At 41.3% G+C, this 24874-nt stretch overlaps 1 protein-coding gene across 6 annotated transcripts in view; it reads right to left on the minus strand.

Annotated features, from left to right (window-relative positions):
* The window catches only part of LOC134424629 (protocadherin alpha-C1-like), a 209378-nt gene that overhangs the window by 18779 nt on the left and 165725 nt on the right, over positions 1-24874 (minus strand). For all 6 annotated transcript variants that reach the window (XM_063168516.1, XM_063168514.1, XM_063168513.1 and 3 more), the window contains exons 2-3: positions 21938-21996; positions 19730-19818 (exon numbers count right to left, since the gene is read on the minus strand). In XM_063168516.1, the coding sequence (XP_063024586.1) occupies positions 19730-19818; positions 21938-21996 (148 nt within the window). The remainder of the gene's footprint in view (positions 1-19729; positions 19819-21937; positions 21997-24874) is intronic.

A 24874-nucleotide genomic window follows, 5' to 3' on the forward strand; every position in this document is an offset into this window, starting at 1 on the left:
CTCTATTTTTATCTCTTCCTGCTGACACATGGAGCAGCACACACTTCATTCAAGCATACACACAGCTGCTCAGTGGCTGGGATTTCTGCAGCAGCTCTGAGGCTCCAGGAAGTGCAGTCAAAGCAGATATTCTCTGCTCTGAGGAGGAGAGACAGCACAAGGATGCTTTGAAATGCTCTGCTTGATCTAGTTCATTCTACTCTCCAGGGAGGCACCACAATTCCATATTCAAAAACATGTGTGCATATTTCCTGAATCTAGCACGAATATTTAATACCTCTTCTTGCAAAAACAAGATAATCATGCCTGCAGATCTTCCACAAGCAGCTATGGAGCATTTTTGCCTCAGCAATCATTCAATTTGCATCTCTAGTGAAACAACTCAGTGAACAGGCAAACAGATTTTTATCTCTGTGCTTGGGCAGATCTGCCAATTGCTTAAAGCTTCAAGTGTCAGTCTTCAGGCAGGGATAATACCTGGAGAGAGGACAAATATTTAGGCTCAAGAGCTAAAACCAGAGAGAGACTCTTCATCAGGAACTGTAGTGATAGGACAAGGGGGAATGGATTCAAACTGGAATAGGGAAAATTTGGGTTAGAGGAGAAATTTTTCATTGTGAGGTGAGGGGAGACCCTGGCACAGGGTGCCCAGAGCAGCTGTGGCTGCCCCTGGATTCCTGGAAGTGCCCAAGGCCAGGTTGGATGGGGCTTGGAGCAACCATGGGACACTGGGAGTTGTCCCTACCCATGGCAGGGGGTGAAACAAAATGATCTTTAAGGTCCCTTCCAACCCAAACCATTCTGTGTTTCTATGCTTTTACCGATATGAGAACCATACAGCTTTTAGCATCTGAGAGAACCAATTAACAAAAATTAATTATGATGGCTTTACTTTTTTTTTTTTTTTTTTAAGGGGCCAGAGCTTTCCCTTGGCACATATTTTTTAGAGATACAAACAAAACTTAAAAAAAAGAAGTGAGAGGGAAAGCCAACAATATGACAGCAAAACAACTGTTTGCAACTACTGAAAATACTGTGTTAATTGCTCAGCTGCTCTCTTCAGGGCCTCAGACTTTCACCAAAATATACCAAGTGGTGTAAGGGGGGTGGCTTCACCCTCACTGAGGAAGCCCAGATAAACTCATTAATACATGGACAGAGCAGGAATCTTCTGCTTCTCCTTCCACCCAAAGTCTCCTCTTTGTACAAATATATCTGCAACTGCACCCAAACCTGCAGAGGCTTCTTAAGGCAAAGCCCACTCTTCCCCCCTATAAGTAACTCAGGAATCAGTTCATACTCCTCCCAAATATCCTTCCCACTCCTGCCTGCAGCTTTGATTTCACGCTTGTCCTCAGCAGCCAGAGTGAATCGCCCATTTCCTGCCTCCTAATCCTCACTCTGCCACAAAGCTCTGCAGCTTTTCTGCTGCTCCTCCAGGTATTTCTGCTTTGGGCTCAGTAAGAAAAGCTACATTAGGATAGAAAAATTCTGAGCAGGTGGCACTACCATAGTCTAACACACAGAGAAAGGAATCAAGCTTGTTCCCTCGTGGCTGTTGTATTTTAAACACAATTAAATAATGAAAGAGTATAAATTACAGCCTGGTTTTTCTCACATAGCTTTTTTCTCCCCATGTGGGGTGGAGAATTCCATGTGAGGTTTTAGTGTCTCCAGTCTTTGCCATGTGGAATTGCGTCATACCCATTCAACCTTGACAGGTCACTTTATTTAAATACCAGTAGTTTTGTGAGAATCTCAGGTTTCACATGGGAATTAAGAAACCCCAAACCTTAAAAAAGTGAATTTTGGCTGTTAACACACCAGGAAGCAAATATAAGGAAGTCACTTGAAGCTTAAATTTTGAATGTTTGGGATTGGCAGCATAGGACTGACCCAATGCAATTTCATGGTCTGTTTATCCATCCTGTTCTCTAGACCATCATGAATTTTATAACAGGTGCTTTCCCTTAGCCAGGCATCTGTGACAAACAGAACATGCTGCAGAGAAAGCAACTGCCTTCATAAATCTAATTCCAGTCAATGAAGAGCTCGTGGCTGAGAATCACAGAACTGCATAATCAATAATCATGGTCTGCAAGACAGAAAAATATCTTCTGATGGCTTTCTCCAAAGCTGTGCACCAGATTCTGGATTGTTTTTCAGTATTTCAGGATTATGCAGCTTCCCTAAAGGCTGTGTGGACCAGCACTGCTATCCTGCATAACTCTATCTGGCACTTGACCTGAATATGTTTCTCCCGATTAGGCAGTGACATTCTCATCTGGAAACTCTGTTTGTACATTCAAATTGTTGTCTCAGCATAAAGGTGTGCTGCAGTTATTCTGAAAACACAGATGTGTGGCACTGTCTGCATTTCAAAAATTTTAGTTATTAGCCTGATTTGGAAGCTTGCACTCCCAGATTCCAGGATCTGCTGCCCCTGATTTCTCCCAGCATGTGTGTTATGAAGAGATGGGTCTCTGTCAAGGGGTGGTGCCAACCTCAGCAGAGAAAAAAAGATTTATTAACACCTAAATAAGATTTAGCCAGTAGCTGCTAGCCTGGAATCTTCCAGATGAAGCAGGTCTGCAAAGGAGGTAGAATTTCTGCCCAGTACCTCTTCTGTACAGCAAATAGGGGACCTCACTGTCAGTGCAACAATTTGTTCCTTTTTACAAATACTAAACTGACCTCAACACCCAAATATCTCATTTACCTTAATTCACGCTGTATATTTGTCATATCTGCCATGAGAATTGCACAGTCTCAGATCAAATATTCTGTATGGATAAAAAGTCCTGCAACAGCTGCCACTCTGCAGATCAAATAAAGGGCATTAAACCAAAATCACCTCCTGTCTCCTCAGTCCCCCTGGGAAAGTGAGATTTGGTATACTGACCAGAAAGGCAAAAACTCAGCACATGGCAGGGCAGAAAGCAAGCTCTGCTCCACAAGAACAATTATTTGCCAGTTTCAAGAGTCATACACTGAGTATCTGACCTAACCTTAACTATTACTCTAACACAGGATGTGAGCAGTTGTGCTTCCAAAAGTTGCAAAATGTTCACAAAAATAAATACTACAGAGTTAACACAGCTCCATTTTTTTACTAGTAATTACTCTGAAGTGCAAAATGTCCAGCTCTCTCATTTTATGCATGTTACATGCTGGCTGCTACAGTTTTTGAAGGTTCAAAAGCTGCTCCAGCGTTACATAATCACAGAATTAAACAAAATCAAATCTATAATCTCTACGGCTTTAGAAAAAGCTGGGCAAGGGGGGAGGGGGGGAAGGAAGAAAAAAAATCACAACTCTAATGATGTAGAAAAAACAAATAAGTTTAATTTTTAAAAAATTAGATTAACTATTGAGCTCTGTACATGGGGTTGGTAATAATTACTTTTCAAGGACCTTCTCAAGTGTAATGCTCTGCACAGCTCAAAGGAAAGGTTATTGCCATGAACTCAAAATGGCAGAGCAAATATTTAATTACTGTTTACTCCAACTCCCAGGCTGTTCCTCAGCAGACCCCAATGCAATCCTGCCCACTTTGGCCAGAATCCATCAGTATATTATCTAAATCCCAAGCAGTAGTATCAAAGACTGATGAATTATTTGGAAATAAAAAGTTCTTTGGCTTTCTAGGCACCATGTATCATTTTGGAAAGGCATCAGCTAGGTTGGGTGACTGAGCTAAAAATAAAATTTAAAAATATACAGATAACTGGGGTCTTCAATTAAGAGTCTCCTCACCACAACCGCAGCATTTTAGTTTTTAACAGGAGCATGTGCAGCTCAGAGGATGAGTGGTCAGGAGGGAACAATCACTTGCTCGAGCAGCCTCACTTTCCATGGCAAGCTCTGGATAAACATTCATGGAAGATTTTCCCTCATTTCCAGGACTCCTGTTCGCTACAGACCCCCTACAGGCACTTCTAGGGTGTGAGATGAGGATTTTTCTCTGAGCTTGCTATCTTTCCAAAGGTAATTCAGTGACATTGGGTGATATTTAGATGTCTAGTTCCTCTATTGTCTGCATATAGCAACACATATTTTTCAAGCCCTTAAGCACTTACTCCCAGAAATGGCTCCTAAAAGCTGAGGCAAAGACAGACAGACAGACAGTTCTGTCTGACAGAACTGAGTCCTGGCACCACAGTCAGGAAATCCTGCCTTGGGCAGATCACTTTGTCCTCAGATGATGGAAATAGCTGACATTATTATCAAAGGGCTGCCAATGATGTTTCTCAGCTTACCCACAAATTTTACAGTAATTATTTAGTTCTGGGTTTGCTTTCTATTGTAATGAATATAACACTTCCCTTTCCTCACACTCTGTTCTTTCTGCAGTGCCATTACTGCATCTGATGGCCACTGCATTTCAGCAGTTCCATGAAATGTTTTTCATGGATCTGTTTTGACTTCAGCTTGCTCTTAGAAACATCTTTAGAGGGTGTGGGAAGGGGAGAAGAACACAGATGAGTTCTCCCTTCTCTCCTGTGAATATTCTCAGGCAACACTGCAGCCCCATGCAAGAGTGACTCTGCCTGCTGGAATAAATCCCAAATAATGGAGTCTCCTGGTGCTGGGTTTCTTCCCCTCATTCTGCAATTGCCCAGCAGCCATTCAACATTAATCCAACACTGGTTCTCCAATCTAGTATTGCTGCCCATCAGCATTGCTGATGATACTGCAGCTGGCAGCACAACCCATCTGCAGAGGAACTGGGCATTGATCAGGCTGCCCAGCTGGCAGCTGGATGCCTGCAGCTCTTTGTGCTGAGGATCTGCTGAGGCTCTCTGGGTCTGCAACATCATGCCATGGGTGTCATCCTCATCCTACACTTCCACATTACCAGGTGGGTTCTTGTACCTGGTTTGTCCAAGACTGGATGGCTGCTGTATCCAGACTTGGAGAAAATATTTTTCCATACCCAGATCACTGCTGGTCCTTCCCAGGAAAGGGCAAAGGTTACAGTCATGGGTCTGGCTATTTCCACTTCCAGCTGCAAAACAGCATTTCCAGTAGTGATGGTAAAACTACTCAAATAACAGTGAAAAAGGAACTTGGTGAACATAGTTCAGCTGATCTCTTTAATTAACTGCTCGAGCAAATGACAAATTGAATGTGACACATTACTTCTCTCCACCAGAACTTGCTGGAGTTTGTGAGACCAACTGGGATGTTATCATTGACAAAAACTCAATCATCTTCTTTTTCTTCCCAGATGTTTAGTTCCTTACTTGTCTAGTTTGTAATAGCGTAGCTGTGACCAATCTGAATTTCATCTGTAATTTCTAAATTCGATGTATTGAGTGCTGCAGTTCTATATTCTTCAAGCAGATTTCTATTCAACATTCTAGTTCATAAATACACTTCAGACCCAATAAATTTTAGAAGGAGTAATATCTTCAGGGGGTTACTAAACTTCTCAAACCCCTTATCAAATGCTTTATTATTCTTAGACATAGTATCTCTTTCATTGTTTGTGTTTTACTTACTCACATAATGAAAGTCCTTATCTTTCTTTGCTTTTCATCATCTGTTCTGATCAACTCTACAATAAGATCAGTTGTTCTTTCCTCTTTCTGCCTTGTTTTCACAAGTCTGACTCTCTACAAGCGCAGCAGCCCTTTGTTCATGCAGTCCCACCCATTGAGTTTGTGGTACCCCTGACCCCCTTTGTGCCACTCTGAGCTCTCAGCAGCAGCTGAGTTTAAAATGGAGCCTCCACAAACCTCTTCAGGTAGAGTGGTTGCCTGAACCAGCTAATTCCATATCAGAGGAGATTTGATAGAGGACTGGAATATTTGGCAAGAACTAACAGAAAAAGCAAAACAAAAAATCCCAATATTTCATACAATAGCCTGGATTAGAAGGCACCTTAAATCTCATCTCATTCCAAACCTGTGCCATGGGCAGGAACATCTCCTCTACACCAGGCTGCGCTGAGCCCATCCAACCCTAAACACTTCCAGGAAGAGACCTAGACAGGTACAAGCTGATAGAGAACTACATAAAGCCATTCCTTTAGTATACATAATCTCCCTGAAATGCATGCAAGCTCTTCCTGCAGTTGAAACACAGCTATTTCTAAAAATTAAAATTGCTTGCAGGTAGGACTACAGGCATCAGGACAGAAATCAGCTTTCTAATGTTTTCTTCAAACTGGTTTGTGCAGCTTCTCTCCATCCTCCACCAAGGAAGGAAAAAAAAAAAAAAGAGGAAGAGCAGCAAAAATCTGTCATGCTCATGATATCTGTGCAATACAGACTAGGGATTTGTATTTTGGTTTCCTAGCAACTCTGAAGGCCAATTCAGCAGTGATTTTATACCGAGCACCAGTTCCAGGGTTGCTTCAGCTCTTTTCACAGAGAGATTTCTGAATCTTTAACTGCCTCCTTCTCTCCTTTAATGCACAGGTAAAGTGCAATCCTAGGCTGACTGCTAGATTAGTAACACCTACATTTTACTTTTATCTACATTCCATCCTCTGATGATTTTATTATTCCACATGAAAAAATGATGAAGAGCTCTTAAGCTAGTGTTTAATCAAATTGGTCAGGGGAAATGAACAAATGGAAAGGAGAATCTGCAGATTAAAATGAAGCTATCATCAAAGAAGATCAAAGCCAGAGCTGACCTCACATCATAGCTATGAAGGACCCAGATGCAGTTTCTGCAATGTCTGTTACAAAAACTTGCCATCTGTGAATGGTAAAAGGAGAAAAACCAGGCAAGAGTAACAAGGTTAATTCTAGACCTTGATGAGCACTAAGCTTTTAAAATTATAATTTCAAAATTCATAAAAATGCATCAAGAAATAAACACTGGGAGCATCAGTATTTATGGCTGGGAATATATTTTCCACTGAGAAGAGCTCCAAAGCTGGCAGGAATGCTCCAAGCTTTCCATCACACTGTCTGGCCAAGATGCCTCAGAGAAGATCAGAAGTTGACCTGCATGGATTTAGTCTGCATATCCCACTGGCCTCCCTGCTGGGGCTGCCAATTAGTTTCAGTTGTGAGAGTGTTTTCTGCAATGTGGCAAGTTGCCAGTGGGGAACTGGATTAAGATCACCAAATTACTTTGCCTGCCAGCCCAGAAGTAAAACAGTTCTCTTTTCCATTTACCTCTGGATATGTTCAGCTGCAGTTTGGAAGCCTGTGCTCCAGGATGGATGCACTGATTCACAGTGTGGACCGGCAGAAATGTGCTTTGTTCTGCCTCCACAATTCACTGCTGAAAATAGTTTTATTGTCTAACTGCACCTGCACTCTTCAGAGGGGAAAAGGCAGGGACCCAGAGCAGTCAGCAGCATGTGTGGTCCTTGAGGAACTCTGTCACCTTTCTTGCCCCACAGAAAATCAGTTCAATTAAAAGCAAGAGGTGATGTTCCTCACAGTGCTTTATTTCTCGTAACTAAAGCTCTGGGAATAAATGAAGCAGATAATCTGTCACTAATGTTATTAATTCATTTTAATTCTTTGGTTTGCAGCTACACATGTGGGAGACTCTGCTACCTACTTAGCATAAATTTGCAGCAAGATAATAATCTACTGAGAACAGGTAATTTTCCCTGTGAAGAGATGACATATTCATGGGAACTGAGAGAACAAATCACCTGGAAACTGAATCAGCAGGGTGCTGCTGGCCCACTCCTCCTGCTGATAGTCTGTGCCTGCTGCAGCCACAGGGGTTTGAGAGAATTTATCCTCCACATCTGACTGAAGACATTTAACTCCAGGCATTTGGAAAGGACACTGTTACCATGAGGGTCTGTCTGTTATACTGTCAGAGATGACAACAGAGTGTCTGAAATGGTGCAGAGTGGACAATTCAGCTGCTGTAGTTATTAATTAGGACCACTTCACCCCACTATGGGTGTGCAAATTGATTCACCACTAAAATGACATCTCTTGCTCCTGGGAGCAGAGTGGATCACGAATGCAGCACGAGGTAGTGAAAAGCACAGAGCAAGAGGGAGGAGAATGTACTTTGTAAATCCTGAGATGTGTTTAATGCAGTGTTCCTTGGTAAAGAAAATTCCAGTTTGGATTCTTGTTTTTTAAAATCAAAGTTGTAAGGTCTACAGGCAGGGTTTGAAGGAAAATTGGGAGAGGAATCGTTGGCTCTGCATTTTTCAGTATCATGATAATATGTTTATTATTTATTTTGCAACTTTTCACTCACTTCCTTTGGTCAAAGCATCTTTCATTTTATTCTGTCTTACAACATTCTTCCTTTAAACTCAGCCACCACATTCAAGTGATTATGTGGAATAAAAATATCAGAAAATTTAATCAAAGGGACTAAAGAAGGCTCATGGCTTTCCTTATTGTTTATAAGCATAGTCTGTGTTCTGGATTTTCAAGTGCCTCCCAATGCATTAAAAATCTGCATATGAAAAAACTGCTGAAATTACTTGAAGATCAGAGCTTGCATATTGGAAATAACTGCTTCTTTTTTCAAGGTTTGAATAATTTAGTTAGAATAAGCTATCCAAAGGCTCAGGCACCAGGCCAAGGAGGTGTGGTTACAGGATAAGAAGGCACAACTTCAGGCAAAATCCCTTGGCCAGCTCAAGTAACCACAGGGACAAAGGCAGAGAGGAAAGGGCAGAGGACCTGTCTTGCCCTTAATTGTCTAAATGAGCCTAAGGAGATTAGCTGCACAATTAGGGATCTAATTAGTGCCACTCCCAGCCAGGACAGCAGCCTGTTTTCCATGTGCTTCAGTGTTATACACCTGAGGTCTGACCTATAAATGGAGTTTGAGCTCCCTGTGCAGCCCCTCAAATCCCACCTCACACCCACACCTCCAGAGAGTCTGGGGATCCACGGGCACAGGATTTGCTTGGCAGGAAACAAATCTTTCTTTTTCAAAAACCCCTGCTCAGAACAGCCCAAAAAGAAGTCATGCAAGACAGGCATGAGACAGAACTGGGATACAAACAGCAAATTGTAGAAGGGCTTGTGGTGGAAAGGACCTTAAAGCTCAGTTAGTTCCAAACCCCTGCCATGGACAGGGACACCTTCTACCATCCCAGGCTGCTCCAAGCCCCATCCAGCTTGACCTTGGGCACTTCCAGGGATCCTGGAGCAGCCACAGCTTCTCTCGACAATCTGTGCCAGCCCCTCACCACCCTCTCAGGGAAGAATTTCTTCTTAACATCCAACCTAAACCTACTCTCTAAGTCTGAAGCCAATCTTCCCCTGTCACTCCATGCCCTCATTCTTTTGAAACACTTGTCCTGTTCCTAGTAACCAACTCAAGAAAAAGATAAAAAATTTAATTTCATCATATTCAAACCACTCTCAGTCAGTTCTGTTCTAGCTCCAGCCTCCACAGCTTTGTGGTGGAATGACCTGCTGCTGTTCACTGGTTTGTTCTGGTCACCTCTTGGTGTCTGACCCCAGCTCTGGATGCTGAGTGGGGACACCCAGGCTGCACCACATCTCCTTTGTGATCTCTGAACCTCTTTTATCCCCCTACGCAAACAGAAACAGCACACTCTTTTTCTCAGCATTAACACATAGGAACAATTTCCACAAGACCACAAAGGGTTTCTGGTGTGGTTTCTTCCTTCCTAATCAACCCATTTATTTTGCTAGTTGCGTGCATGCTAAGAGGGGATGCTTTTAGGGATGGCTGATTGTAATTATATAAGACAAGAGAAGCTGCATTCAGATTCATTTCCTCCACAGCCAGAGCCTTGACTTTCTGAGAATTAAATCCCCATAATGAAGGGGAAGCCTTTGTGTGCTGCTGTTGCTGTTTTACATCTCTCATTGCACCCTCTGAGTGCACACAAGTAATGACTGAATGATTTCAGGGTTTAGCTCTTGGAGTAAGATCAGCATCTCCAGGTCAATGTTACATAAATAGGCAGAATGTGTGCTGGTAAAACATGCACATATTGCTTTCTCTGCCTTGGGCAGCCCTGCTCTGGAGTCTGAGCAAAACCAGGGTACAGCCAAGAGACCAGAGAGGTTCACAAGAGAGAAACATCATTATAGAATCATGGAATGGCTTGGCTTGGAAGGGGCCTTAAAGACCATCTCATTCAAACCCCTGCCATGGCAGGGACACTTTCCACTACCCCAGGTTGCTCCAAGCTCCATCCAGCCTGGCCTTGGACATTTCCAAGGATGGGGATCCACAATTGCCCTAGGCAACTTGTTCCACTGTCTCACCACCCTCAAAGGAAAGAATTTCTTCCTAAAATTTAATCTAAACCTGCTCTGTCATTGTGAAGCCAACCCCCTTGTCCTGTCACTCTTGTAGAAAGTCCCTCTCCAATGGCCCAGAGGAACAGGCAGCAGCCTCTGTCTGCCTCTTTAGCAGCAGGGCTTGGGAGCTGCTAAAGGTCAGACTGCACAGGCAAAGGGCCTGTGAGCACTGCAGGGAAACAGGAATAACTGCAGTGCTCAGGAAGCCCTGACCTCATGGGCTCTGCATGGCTCAACACTGGAAAGGAGCAGGAAAGGAGAGCCCCAAAACAGCCTCACAAAGCTCTTCATCCCTTCCTGCTGCACTGAGAGCATTTTGGGCCAAGTGGATGCTGATCATCATCCCCACAGAGCACTCTGTGATAAGAGTAATTTTAATTTTCCTGGTTTTCCTCGTTTTAAAGCAGGATAACGAACATGTCCTTTCCCTTGTGTTCCCAGACTTTGTCTGCCCTGCTCATGTCAGTGGCAAGTTCCTTAAGGCAAGACTTGTCTTTTGCTGTTTGTGTGGGCTTTGTGCAGCACCATCTGACCTGAGAGGCACTGCCACACTCCAGCAGGAACAACAGACGCTGAAGCAATGCCTGGTTACAAAAATAAACACATGAAAAATACATTTATGACCCTTGTGTACAGCAAAGTGCTGCACACAGGCAGACATCCATTAAGGGAAGATTCAATATCACAGAGTGGTCTGGACTCCCTCAACCTCATTTCTTCTTCCACCACTCACAATATAAATAAATTCCAGACCAGAATTTCCTAGGATTACTTAGAAACACCCTTCTTTTATCCATCTATCTTTATCCATCTATTTTCTATCAGATAGTGAATTGTATATTGCAAGAGATAACAGGGTTAAACTTCATCTGGGATCATAAATATCATGGGTTGTTTTAACATTTACTTGAGTATATTTTCTTTCAAAAAAAAAATCTAAACAGAATAAAATTAAGCCCACAGCAGCAGAGAAAGAAATAAAAAACAACCCCCAAACCATGCACACAAAAGCGAGGCATAAGAGGGGAAAAATAAAGCAGCTGTAAGCTCAAGTGGAAACAATTTGATTACCATCAATTCCCTGAAGTACTGACCAGATAAACACTTGTTTAGTTTATAAGTTCTGACAAGATCACAACCCAAGGTAGTATAGCGGCAAGGGAGTGATTTTTCTATTTATTTATTGAAACTGCTGAGAAAATAATAAAGACAGAAATCAAAATCCATGTCTTCTGTGTAGCTACAAAATATTTCCAGTAGGCAGACAAGGCAAACTCACTGGTATTGTTATGAAGATCACAAACACCAACATGCCTAAAGCAACAGACAGTGAAAATGTTACTTAGATTTGAAAATCTGATTTTATTATATTTATAAAATAATTTCCTATCAGATGTCTAAGAACTAATCACATCATCTGGCAAATGTTATATTTGCCCCCCCCCTTTTAATTTTTTGGCTCAGTTATGAGAAATATTTTATTTTTTAAGTGCAAATTTAACATAAACCTCCATTTTGAGGAAGCAAAAAGATTATTACAGAAAAGGATGAATTAAATAGACAAGGAGTTATTGCTATTAAACTTTCTCCCAGTGCCTAAATATAGAAATTATAGCCAGATAAACTGCTTACGTAAAATCTCTTTATCACTTCTTAAAATGATGAAGACTGGAGCTGCAGCAGCTTTTGCCCACAGTTTCAGAAGTCTGTCCTCATATTGTTCAGTCACAGAAAACCTCTAGCCTTTTCCCCCTTTACTCTTAATTTAATTCCTGGTTTCAGAAAATTTGCAGGTCCCCTGGGTTATTTACATCTCAGCTGGATCTATCAGTCCTGCCTTTCGGAAACCTGCATTGAAACAATCACCCCATGTGGGGTCAGAAATTGGACTTGATCTCCACTTGGGAAAATTCAAAAACTGGCTCCAGTCGGGGACAAATGTAAAAATGTGGTTCTAATCCCAAAGGAAGGATGCACAGACACAGGGACTGGACTAAATGATGAGATGAACAAATGCATTCTGGGCCTAATGAGAAAGGGAAATTCTTCTCACAAATATTTGCAGCAGGTGAAGTCAAGAATTTGCCATAGTAGATGAAGACATAAACTCTTCCAAGACCATTCTCTTTGACAGCCAAAATTAACACAAAGTCTTAATCAAATATGTGAAGTCAGAGATCACAAAATTTAGAAGCTTCCAGCATTAGCCTTTTCCAAATTCTGATGAGTCCTATCCTTTTTTCCTTACACTGAGCCTTCAAGGACTAAGGTATTAAATCTCCCATCCATGTCATCTCATTTACTTGGTACACCCTGCTGAAAAATAATGGAGCCCCTGATAAAGATCACAAACACTATTTCAGGTCAGTCATGAGGGTTTTGCAGCTAAGAGGAAAATAAATTAACAGAAAGTAAATTTAACTTTAGCCAAGTCATGACTGCAGTTTCTGTATAATATCATCTATCATCCCCTCCTCTCTTTGCTCACTCAGCTGAACAGAAATCTAAACTAACCTAATAATTTACTCACTCATGGCTCCAAATATTGAAAGCCCAAATTGCTGGTTCAGGCACAGTTTGGATGGAGTGAGGCAGATGAGTTCCTGGTCATAACAGTCATCAGCTTTTAAAAAATAATGATCAGTATGTCAAGCTGCATCTGTCATAAAAATATGTATTTTGGACATGTTCTTTTGAAAAAGTCCTTTTGATTTCAAAATGCTTTTCTTCAGTCCAAGAAGCATTTGAAATTCTCAGTCCTCTCCAGCTTCCATCAGGCTGTCAAAATGAGAAGCATTTATCCCTGAGAATTCTTAGTTCAGTATGAAATATTGAAAAGGTGATGTGGGGCCAAGATGGTAACCTACATTTCAACATTCCTGAAATAACAATACAGAGGGGAGACAGTGGACAGATGAGCAGGAAGAGACAAAAGTCATTAGATGAAAGGAAAAAATAAGAAAAATTAGAAATAGGGAGGTGCATACTTGGCAAACCAGAGAGGTAACAAGAAAGGAGTGAAATGGAATAAACACAAATGCAAAGCCAAAAAGCAGGAAGCGTGCAGGGAATGTCCTGGAAATAAAACGTTCTGGGAGCAGGGGAAAAACTGAGGACTGCACATCACGTTGAGGGTCTCAGCAAGTGGCTGGAATTGACTCGAGAATTCAATGACCAAAATCTAAAAGTAAAATAAAAGAAAGGGATTTAGCCTCATATGGCCCTTGCAGATTATTTCTATTTCAGTTTAGGCAGAGCACTGCGTCCACACAAGTCAGCTGGCATGATTTCCTTCCCCAGATCACTGAGCTGATACTGCAGCTTCAAAGAATTACTTTAGTGTGCTTTAAGGGCATGATTTTTTCCATGATTCAAGAGGCTGTGAACCAAATCTCTGTGACACTTTCCTAAAAATGCTTAGGACCTTCATTTTGGGAATTTATTAAATCACTGATTTGAAGACTAATTTTCATGAGAGATATAAATAACTAGGCTGTTCTGCATTCCCCCTCTTCTGTTCTTTAAAATATTCCATATATTATCACAGTGTTTCTTCGACCAAAGATATAAATTTTAGGGCTGATATTCAGCTTTCTATATATTTCTGGTTTTGAAGGTTGAAATTATGAAATTCCATAGAAAACTGATTATTAATTTAAAAAACAGGGAGAGTCTCTAGCACAGCTGCATTTTCTAGCTCCTTCCATTTTAAACAGCTGCAGCATTCTGCAACAAACCAAGAACCTGGTTTTGTATTCTGGGTTGCTAATTAGTTATTATCTTTTATAGCTTTAATCAATGAACTGCTAAAGCTCAGCCAGAGCAGTGCTGCTATTTGTAAATTAACCTTTAACAGTCTCAAAGAAACAGCACTTTCAGCCCCTGCACATTCTTTGCAGTGACTGCTTGATGAGTCTTGATCACACCCTTTTTCTCTAGATGAGGAAGGTCATTTGAAGAAGGAGAACAGAAATTCACTGACATTTCAGGAAGAAATTGTCCTCTACACACAGTCACAGTGTAAAGCTGTATCATATGAAACATTACAACTTAGGTCTCATCACTCTGTGAGTTATTTTCCTAGGCTCTTTCTCTTTAAACTGGATTTTTAGAAGATTAATTCAGTGGCCAAGATCTTTGTGACTCTCCTGTGGGGCCTTTAACAGCTTCTCCTGTATTGCCTGCCTGATTTCAAGACCAGTGTCTGTTCTAACAGTGAGACTCAATCCCCCCTCAAAACACTTTTTCCATTCCTTCTGTGCTGCTGTTACATGGACTCAAAGATGCAGACAATGTCAAATGGTTATTCCATGAAAAGAACAACTGCAGTGCAGCTCTCTGCCCCACTCATCACAACCGATTACCCAAGCCCAGGGTGCCAATCTCCTTTCCAGTGACCTGTGCTCAGTAGTCACTTAAAAATCAACACTGCCATTCCCTTGGAATCTGCCTCCTGCAGACCTTCTAGCATGTCTTCCAATTGTTTCTCTCTGCCAGATTCTCTGTGCTCACCTTTCTATGCAAGATTTTTACTGCTGTGAAGTGGGAAGTGGAAAGATAGAAACTTCCACAGGCACTGAAGGGTTTGATCTGCAGTCTTAGGAGAAGCTTGGATTGATGTAAAAATATAATACACTAATATTAAGCAGAAACTCATGTTTCTATAGTTGTAAGTAAGAATATGCCTTAAGTAAGTAAAAAACTGTATTAATAAGATGGTGAAGGGTTTATAATGTAGGGGTGTGGTTGTACAGAGTAAGGTAAGAGTTTAGAGGTTATAATAGAAGCACCTGTGTGCATGCAAGAGAGAAGGCAATGGATAAAAGTATCCACAGTGAAGCAAAATTAAGTAAAGGTTATAGAAAAGCAAAAAAAAAAAAAAAAAAAAAAAACTTTGTAGCAACTATCCATTGCATTAGAAAGTTCTATATTGTCTTGTGACCATTTTGAGCTCTGGCTGACTGCTTGCTCTGTTAAATCTCACAGCCTCTGAGACTGATGTTTATTTGAGCAATAAATCATTTTTGGCCCAACTGTGGTCCCATCCCTTCATTAAATAATAGTGTCCTGTCTCATGCCCTTAGGATTATCTGCTCAGATCTCTTCTCCTTGGACTATTGTCCTGTATCTCATCTGGGCCCTTCTCACAGTTTCATTGGAATGAAGTATCTCTTTCAGATATAATAATCTTATTCAGGTTGGATTTACTTGCTTGGCATCCAAATTAGTCTGTGAAACAGAGAATTGGGAATACCACAACTAATAGTGGATAATTATAATTATAATTATTTCTTTCCTTGTCAAGGCGTTCTTGCACATTTTTTCTTATAATCCACACAAGAACTCCTGTCCTTTCTTCACAGTTTTCCCACAGTTGTTCTGTTCACAACACCCTACCCCAGAACAGCAGCACAAAACTCACCAGCAAGACTGACTTTATTTTTCAGGAAATTTTGCTTAATTTGATATATTTATAGTTGGTTCACATTTAGTTTTCTGAATTCTTAACTTATTCTGCATATCATGCCCCATCAATGGACCTCATCTGCATTCCAGGTGATTCCATCAGTAACCTTCCTCTGAGAGCAATACAAATTTATTCCAGGGAAATTGTCGTTCCCAGTGTAAACCCAGGGCAGCCCAGGACTATGTGGACAAGGAATATCCCTAAGCTAGCATGGTCCATGTGAGAAGGTCACAGGCAGGAAGTAAGGAACAGCAGGAAAAACAGAATAAAACCAGGAAAGTTGTAAGACACAAAAATTTCAGAGGACAAATGCTGAAATATTCAGATTTGGGGTGATGAGATGCGGAGAGGTTTGTATAAAGGGATCTTGTTTATTATCTTGTTCCACCCCCCTGCCATGGGACAACTTCCACCATCCCAGGCTGCTCCAAGCCCTGTCCAGCCTGGCCTTGGGCACTGCCAGGGATCCAGGGGCAGCCACAGCTGCTCTGGGCACCCTGTGCCCGGGCCTGCCCACCCTCACAGGGAACAATTTCTTCCTGCAATGCTGCCAACCAGTCCATGATGGTCTGTTTGCTGTCCTTCTGTCCTTGGGAGAGCCCAGGCAGTGCAGACAGGTTGAAATAACTCTGAGGCCCCAGCACAGGAAGGACATTGACCTGTTGAAGCTTTACAAAACAGTGTTACCACCTCTCCTCCCCAGCTAATTCCCTGAGAAAAGGAAAAGAAATAGCAGATATATTTAGAAGAATGCTACCACAGCAAAATCAGAATTAAAAAAATGAGTGTATTTTAGGATGGCATTTGCCTAGGCAATCTTAATTATGTCTCTTGTGCATATTTATAAGGGCAGACACTGAAATCCTAATTTCCTGAAAGTCTGTGGGCTATTGACATGGACTTCAGGGATGCCAGTATTTCACCCACAGCTTCACCTACACACTTACAGATTTCAGATGCAGATTTTATCATTAAATCCTTTCCTCTTTTACAGAACTGTCTGAATGGAAGTCTTTTATTTTCCTCTCTCTACATATAGTGTGTGGCCCAGTGTCTGATTTACTGCACACATATAAAGTCTACATTGACTACAGGAGTTGAAATTTCTCATGACTGTTTTTCATCACAAATCCTCATTGTTCTCCTGAGTCTTGCATGTGCTATGAAAGCATCTTTAGACTGGTTTTGTCTAGAAAAAATGCATTTTGAAGCATTTGCATTACACCAGTTCTGTTTTGTAGATTGGAACCAGCAGCACAGAGAAATACACATGGATTTGTCTAATGCCTGCTAACTCTAAGCTCTGAATTATTCATAACTCTGATTTATTCAGAAATCTTCAGTGTTTTATGTCTAGAGCAAAATTTCTGTTCATCTTAGTTTCTGTATTGAGCTCTCACCATTTTTGCCAATCAAGCTCCATTTATTCTGAGTTAGTTATCAAAAAAACAGAGTTCACTCACATTAGTGGTCATCTAAAATCTGACAGAATTGCAAAAACTGCCAAAGAACATGAAGCAGAAACCAGAAATGTGTCTTCATTCCCTGATCTCACTATATAGCATGTGAGAGATTAACAAGATGCCCCAGAGAGCTCAACTCAAAGCCAGAGGGAGTTTGAACCTTCTTGTCCCACCTCACCCAGAAGTCTCCCAGCTGCAAACCTGCAATGGGTTGGACTGGTGCCTGAGAAGATGCAAACACAATTTTAAAAATGCCACATCCAGATTCACTGTTCTTTGCATGGATGAAATATTCAGTAAAGTCAACAGGAATGCTGTCAGTCAAATAAGGACCAGGTTTTTTTTGGGAACATATATTTGTTGAAAAACATGATGGTGTTGGAGTTCAGCCATATATTAGGAATTAAGGATTTACTGATTTAACACTTGACTTATTATTACAAATCTTGAACCTAAACCAAAGAAGGAAAGGAGCACTGAAAGAGATATCTGTGGGAAACTGTAGCAGGATTCTAAAGCAGAGGTAGTAATTTGCTAAATATGTGATGTAGTGAGGTTACAAAAGCTAACACAACCTTTAATCCTGAGATTTCTCCATGAAACACCTGTTTGCTGTTAAGGACCAGGGACATCTAAAGCTTTAGGTTACAAAGAGAGGAGAAGAATATTATCTGAAACTCAGCACAAAAAAATGAAAAAAGTCTAATGAATGTAACATCAGGGTCACTAATCCCTTGGGAGGGCACAAAGACAAACCAAAATCTTCTTTGTGCTGGGATCCATTCATTGCACAAGTGCTTCACAGGTCATGGAAGGAAGCAGCAATAAGAGCCAAGGGTTACTGCTGCTCAAACAAAGAGATGTTCAGGTTCACAAAGCAAGTCCAAAATGATAAGACCTAAAACAGAATAGCAAGCAGGACTCTAGATAGAGGAACAGGGCTCTGGGCCCCAAATGCCACTGCACATCCTCAGATGACAGATCCATCCTACCTTTGCACTTAGATTCAGGTGCTTTTGGAAATTGGCAGCACCAGCATGAAAACATCTGGGAGAATGTTTGCATCCATATTGAACTGGGTATGAGGCAAAGCACTGAGTGCTCAGTCAAGGATGATCAGTGCAGCCAAAGCCTGAGGGAAGCCTTTGGAAAGGTTGGAGTGTTCTTGTGGTGACATTTTCAAATGCAAACTCAACAGTCACACACCCCTCATATTCTGCAAAGGCTGTGTGTTCCTGCAAAGCCTGCAGCAGAAAGAAGGGCACTCAAACCCCTAGCTGATCATAGCCTAGGGCTCCATGATATATTAAATTAATTCCCAAATCTGTTTCTGCAAACAGCTCTTCTGCAAGACCAGTGCAGGTTTTGCTGGGCACCATTAATTTGTGGATGTTGTAACGGTGATTGCAAATCCTCAGGTTGTTCCTCAGCCCTTTATCCAGGTGAAAATCCCATTTAAATAGAAAGAAACGTTTGCACCAAAAGATTAAATGAAGTAATTATCATTTTTGCTGCTGGAGACCCCACTGCCCAGCATTTGAGCTGCCTCTGTGACATGGGCATCACTCCTCATGTCAATTCCTGACTGAGTGCTCACAGAGCTGCCATACAGGGCTCACCACCCTCCACAGGCATCCACTGAATTTACAGTTTAGTTTTGCTGAAAATGGCTGAAAACAGGGACTGACTGCTCCTCTATGTCTCTATATTATTCCTGCTCCAAAATAAAAAGTGAGAATATTTTTTTTGTCTGCACTACAAAACATCCAGTTGATTTTTTTTTTCTAAACTCCATGAGAGCCTTCTGCCAATTCTTATTGACTTGCTGTGAAGTCATCAGTCAGTGACAGAGTAAATGAAGCTAAATTCTAAACCATGCTTTTTGTCATTTATTTTGACAAATAAATAACATTTTAGTTTCCATCCTCATGTATGAGTGAATGAAAATAGCTAGCAAAAATTTAGGTCTGATTTCACCACAGAAAAGTAAAATGAGAAGAGACATTCAAAGATACTTACTGGCTTTGTAAAAATAACAAAGGGAAAACTGATAAGCTCCTAGCCCAGTTTTACTGTTCTTTTGAAATGGAGGGCAAACCAGCTCTGGAATGCACACACCTGAATACACACATCAGAACTGAACCATTATTCCATTATTCCATTACACAAACCAGCGACCTCCAAAAGCAGGGTGAAAGCTGGGATCAGGGACTTTTATCTCCAATGCTCAATTGAGACTGAGTAAAGAAAAAGATGTGTTTTTGCTTTATTGTTCCTCTCTATTTCAATTCCACAGAATAATTTACAAGAACTTTATATCCAGATCACAGAATATTCTGAGTTGGAAGGTACCCACAAGGATATTGAGTCCTCAGGGAATGGGAATTCATACAGGGGCTGAACCCAGAGCTTTGGGGTTATTAGCACCATGCTCTGATGAGCTGAGCTTATCTGAGGGTCTTCACTCATTGATATAAAACAGAGCAAAAAGTAACTACAGCATTAGGAGGTCTAGTGCAGTTAACATCAGTTCTTGACAAATATTCTGGATTTCACATCCTTACCTGCTGTAGCACTGGACACTGTTGGCCACTGCTGGTCAGGCCCTGCTGCTCCTCCACGCAGGACTCCTGCCTCCTCCATATGCACAGCACTGGAAGCAAATATCACTCTTGGGTTATACAGTTCCCTTCTGCCCTGGACTTCACAGCACTTCCCTTTCCTGCTACTCTTTAAAGTTCATAACTATTTATCTTTGTGCAGCTACTCCTACAGTACTGCATGATGGTAGCAGCATGAGAAGCAGCTGCTTTGACTTGCAAAAAATACCTTTAATTATTTACTAAAACCCAGTTGTGGAATAAAATATAAAACAAACACACCTGCGGGACACTGCTGTCTTTGAATGGGAGGCACTAATAAGGAAGTGACACATCTTTGCTATTAGGATGTAGCAACATTTGGCAAATTATTAAAAAGTTAGCAGAATTAGTTCTGAGCTTCTGTCATTATGCCATTTTTACAAATCCCACCTTCCTGGGTTACTGCACATTTCTCGTGAGCAATGGAAGAGAAATGCATTTTCTCAAACGCAAAAACTAATACAGCAAACTTTACAGGGTACATCATGATTACTGGGCATCAAAAGCACCAATTTGCACGTTACATGGAAAGAAAAGAAAAAAAATCTGCTATTTTAAATACAAATCTGCAAATTTTAATACAAAACCAAGTCTGATGTTTATATGCTGTTCCTTAAGAGAAACAGGATTCCGGGGCTGTGTCCCGGTCTCTGCTCATGGGCTTCACACTCCCTTTCACACTTCCAGCTGAATTTAAGGGACAGTTTCATCCAAATGTGGCAGACATACAGGGCACCACATTTCTACAAATTTTATGAAAAAAATCAGCATTTTATGAAAACCATCAGCTGAGCAGGGCACACAGGCTCAGAACCTGAGATTTCAGGTAAGGACAGGGGTTGCTGATGTGAGAGAGCAGAGGAACATGTAAAATTTCCCAGAAGGGTCCCATTAGTCTTGTGGGATTAAAATAAGCTCTTGCTTTTCATTAATTGTTCAAGTAGCTTCAGATAAGATCTTGTACTTTGTATAGAAAGGAGTGTGGATCCACAAGAGCATCCCTGACTCAGGACCAGGAGATAAAATGCTCAGGTAGGTGGAATTCCTTCTTCAGGATCCTGCTCCTCAGACTGTGCATTGATTTTGCAGTAATGGATTACAAAAAAAATTGAAAGTTACAGCAGGAATATAAAAGAAAGAAAAGAGCTTGTCCTGTAGGCCACAAAGTCAAGCTTGCTCTGTCTTCCTTTGCTTGTGGTCCTTGAGATTCCCTTTTACACAGCATCTCAAAGTCAGAGGAGTCACTCCGTGTCCTCACCCACATGAAGCACAGTGTGACTCTGAATTTAGAACTTTAATCTCATAAAAACTCTTGGCTAAAGGTACAGCACCACTGCACCAACAATTCTGAGAAACTCATACAATGCTGCACTTTGTGATGCCACTGGGAATGGCTGCAGCCTCAGAATTGCCTTTACACCTGGACAGGAATCTTATCAATCACATCAGATTACACCTGAACATAGAATCAGTTTTCTAGTCTACTCAGGGAGAGCAAAAATACTGTTTGATTTAGGCTCTACAGTTGCAATTTTAGTGTAATTCTCTTTATCCAAGTGTACTGAGCAGAAAATTATAGCAGAGACTGCTTGCGGTATTAGGCAGTGGATTTTCAAAGATGTCTAAAGAGATTTGGACAAAAGCCTCACTTTTCCTGCTTTGAAAATCCATCTCATATCTTCAAAAAGTCCTTTCAACTGCATTAATCTTCTTGATTGCAGCATGTAGTTAATAAACCTGCTGCAGGAACAGCTACTTTTATGGTAATGAGAAACAAGATGGAAATGCAGAGTGACTATTGAAACATCAGCACTGATGATTGCAGGGAGCTTTAAAATAAACAAAAAGTATATAATGACAATTAAATGATTCAATAATTGGAACAATTATGCCTTGACAGTCAATGGATACAAAAGCAGAAGGTAAAAGGAAAGAACAGCACAGCTCTACAGCATAGGATGCAAGTCAGACTGAATTTGTAGCATGTGGAGATTGGAAGTGACAGCAGCAGAACTCAGGTGCTTTCCATCTCAGCACAGATATCATCAGTCTAGGGCATCAGAAGAAACTTTGTCCTTTTCACAGAGGAAAAGGACAGAATTCCCCTTCTCTGGAGAACAGCACACATACCTTTGCATTCCTGCCCTCAGGGATGCAGAGTAGCGCCAGTCCGGGTTGGGGTGTTTTGGCTGTAGAAACAAAAGCCCAGGACAATGCTGTTAGTGGCAGTAAAACATGCTAGGAAACATCTGCATCTGGCTAATTTTGTCAGAAATACCTATATGGATATAGCAAATTTTTGTGAATTGCCAAATCATCCTATAAATTTAAAGAAACTTTCAAATGGGCAAACAAGGAGTGTCTGTGCAATAAACTCGTCTGCACACCAAGGCCTGTGGCTAGAGATGATCTCTGTGGAACAACATTTAATGCTGCAAACTGGTGGAAAGCTATTTCATACATTCATCAACATTTTGAGCATAGGATAAAATAAGAAAACAACATCAGAAATCCAGAAAATATATTGTTTGTTTACCTGATAAGGTGAGGAAACTCAGACTCCTGCATTGAATATTATCTGCCTGAGGGTGTATAAATGTGAGGGGATGTGGAGCAGTGAGGTTTCTGCTGGAATTCAGAGTACTGCAGAGGACTGCAATGGATGGTATCAGATTTGCAGACTGCAGCAAGTCTTTTATTGAGGACAGACATGTCCATAATACCAAAACCTATTAGATTCTCCATATTCATGAGAGGGCATAAAAGGTAGAAGGGGAAAATAGCCAGCAATGCCCTCTGACCAACAAACCTCAGCATATGCTGATGTGCTGCAGCATGACTTGCTAAATAAGGAGTTAATTAAGAAATCATCTGTTGATCAAAAATTGCTCCCAGAAAATACCTTTCACATTGTCAGGGGACTGTCACTGTAATTTTCAACTCCAGCCTATGAGTGCAAGCTCAGGTCCCTTAAAATTAAGCCCTGAGGACATACCAAGGTTATTTCTCAGGATACTAAAAACATTATTCTGTAGGTGATACTATAGTGAGTGCTTAAGTTCAGGCACTGGAATCCAAAGACAGAACTTATATCCAAAAACATAATGGACTGCATCCATTCCTGATGTGTCTTGCACTGTGCCAATCACACAAATAATAAATGACAGTAATGGTTTAATTCTCTTCAAATTATTGGAGTCAGATCAGGAATGAATTTGACCCCATTACTTGAAAGAGAAAAAGAAAGTGTTGAATGTTCTAAATTATTTAAAGCCAACTCTATCTTTCCTCTTGAGGTTTGGCATATGCTTTTCCCTAGATCAATAGGTTTTATTCAAACAAAAATGGAGCAATTACAACTTACAGTATTGCTCTATCACCACACTTCCCAGGTCCAGCATCACTCAAGGCTGAGATGCTCTTGGATGATGCACACATGAGTATTCTTTATGGTCTGAGCTACACAAAAGGGAGGAGGGGGCTGCTGCTTGCAGCCACACATTAAACATCTCTGCTAGCAATTTCCTTCCCATTTAGCCCCCTGTTCTCTGTCATGCTTAGGTTCTGCTGAGTTTAGCAGAAAGTGGTTTGACAAGAAGCCCATTATGCATGGTTCTAGTCTTTTCTGATTAATTCCATTTTGGCCCCAGTCCCAGGGATGTCAAAGCAACTCTAAAGTCAAACACATAGTAACAGTCAATGAAAGAGGATAGAGAACACCACAGACTGATCAGAGCCTCTCCTGAGTTTGCCTTTCTTGAGTATGAAGGGTGCTGACACCAGAGGATTTGTCTTTTCTTCTGCTCGGGGATTTTTTTTTTTAGCAGGGAACTGCTGGACTTCTTGTTCTATTTTGCAATTTGAGAGGTGCAGGTTATTAACTTGTACAGGCTTGTGGGCAATATGAGGAGGAGGAATCTTACCAGTCCCAGGCAAAACACAGATAAAGTGGGATTACATGAAAGCACTGGAAAAGTCTGACACGAGTTGGGTGGGAGTGAGAAATGAGGAAAGCGACCACTCACTCACAGTACACAGATTTTAGGGTTTTGGATGAGAACTTTCCAAATCTTGACTAGAAAACAAAAATCTCTGTTCTGTTTGCAATCGGACATCAGATCTTATATGGATGATGGTGGCAGGAGAAACTCAGTTAGAAATTAAACATTTTTTCACTTCACATGCATGGACCAAGACTTCACATGTCAATATAAGAGAAATGAGGAGAGTGGTATTTCCAAGGATTTCTGTCCAGAAACTCTGGCACTTTATGGCTCCTCCCAAACAGTTCTCTCTCTGCTATGACTCTTTGGGTAGGGCTGCAGTGCTATTCCCAGAGGAGCAGAAGAAGGAAGGATGAGAAAAAATGCACTCTGGAGGTGGAACTATTGCCACAGTTGACTGTCAGGGGCTGGGGTATTTTAAACTATGAAAAAATCAATATCTGTGACTTCTTTGTGAAGTCATTAGAGGAAGAACCAGAGCACAAGCCAGCTGGGCAGCAGCCTGCCTTTGTGCAGACCTATTTTCACCCAGTTTTACCATGTGCTTGCTGCTTGACTGGGTATTTTCAGAGCTCAGCATTTGTCCCACACTTGTGTTACCACAGGTCACTGTCCTGCAACTGACAAAATCAGTGAAATTTCTATTTTGTCAGCATAACTGCCTTCTCCTTTTGTTCTGCTACAGACTGTAATTCTTCCAGTTCCCTTGGCCATAAGTGAAAAGTTGTTCCAATACTTCTCTAAATGAGACTGGACTAGAAAAGCAATAAAGTATGACCAGGAACAGAGGTTGAGCACAGCAGAAGCAGCAAACCTATTCAGCAATTCTGTTCTAAACCTATTCCCTCCCCAGCTCAGCTGCAGCAGGGCTGCTTCTTAGAAACCCAAGAGGAATTCACAGTCTACAAGGCTGGGTTGGTTTATATCTCTGGTTAAGAACAGTCCACCCTCACCAGAGCCCTCCCTGAACCTGCCAGGACAGCACCTCAGAGTGGAGCTGGGTCCTCAGGCAGTCCCAGGGGCTGCACAGCAGCTCTCAGAGGGCTCCTCTGCAAAGCCCTGT

This window comes from Melospiza melodia, chromosome 14, assembly GCF_035770615.1.
Source record: "Melospiza melodia melodia isolate bMelMel2 chromosome 14, bMelMel2.pri, whole genome shotgun sequence".
Taxonomy (NCBI): domain Eukaryota; kingdom Metazoa; phylum Chordata; class Aves; order Passeriformes; family Passerellidae; genus Melospiza; species Melospiza melodia.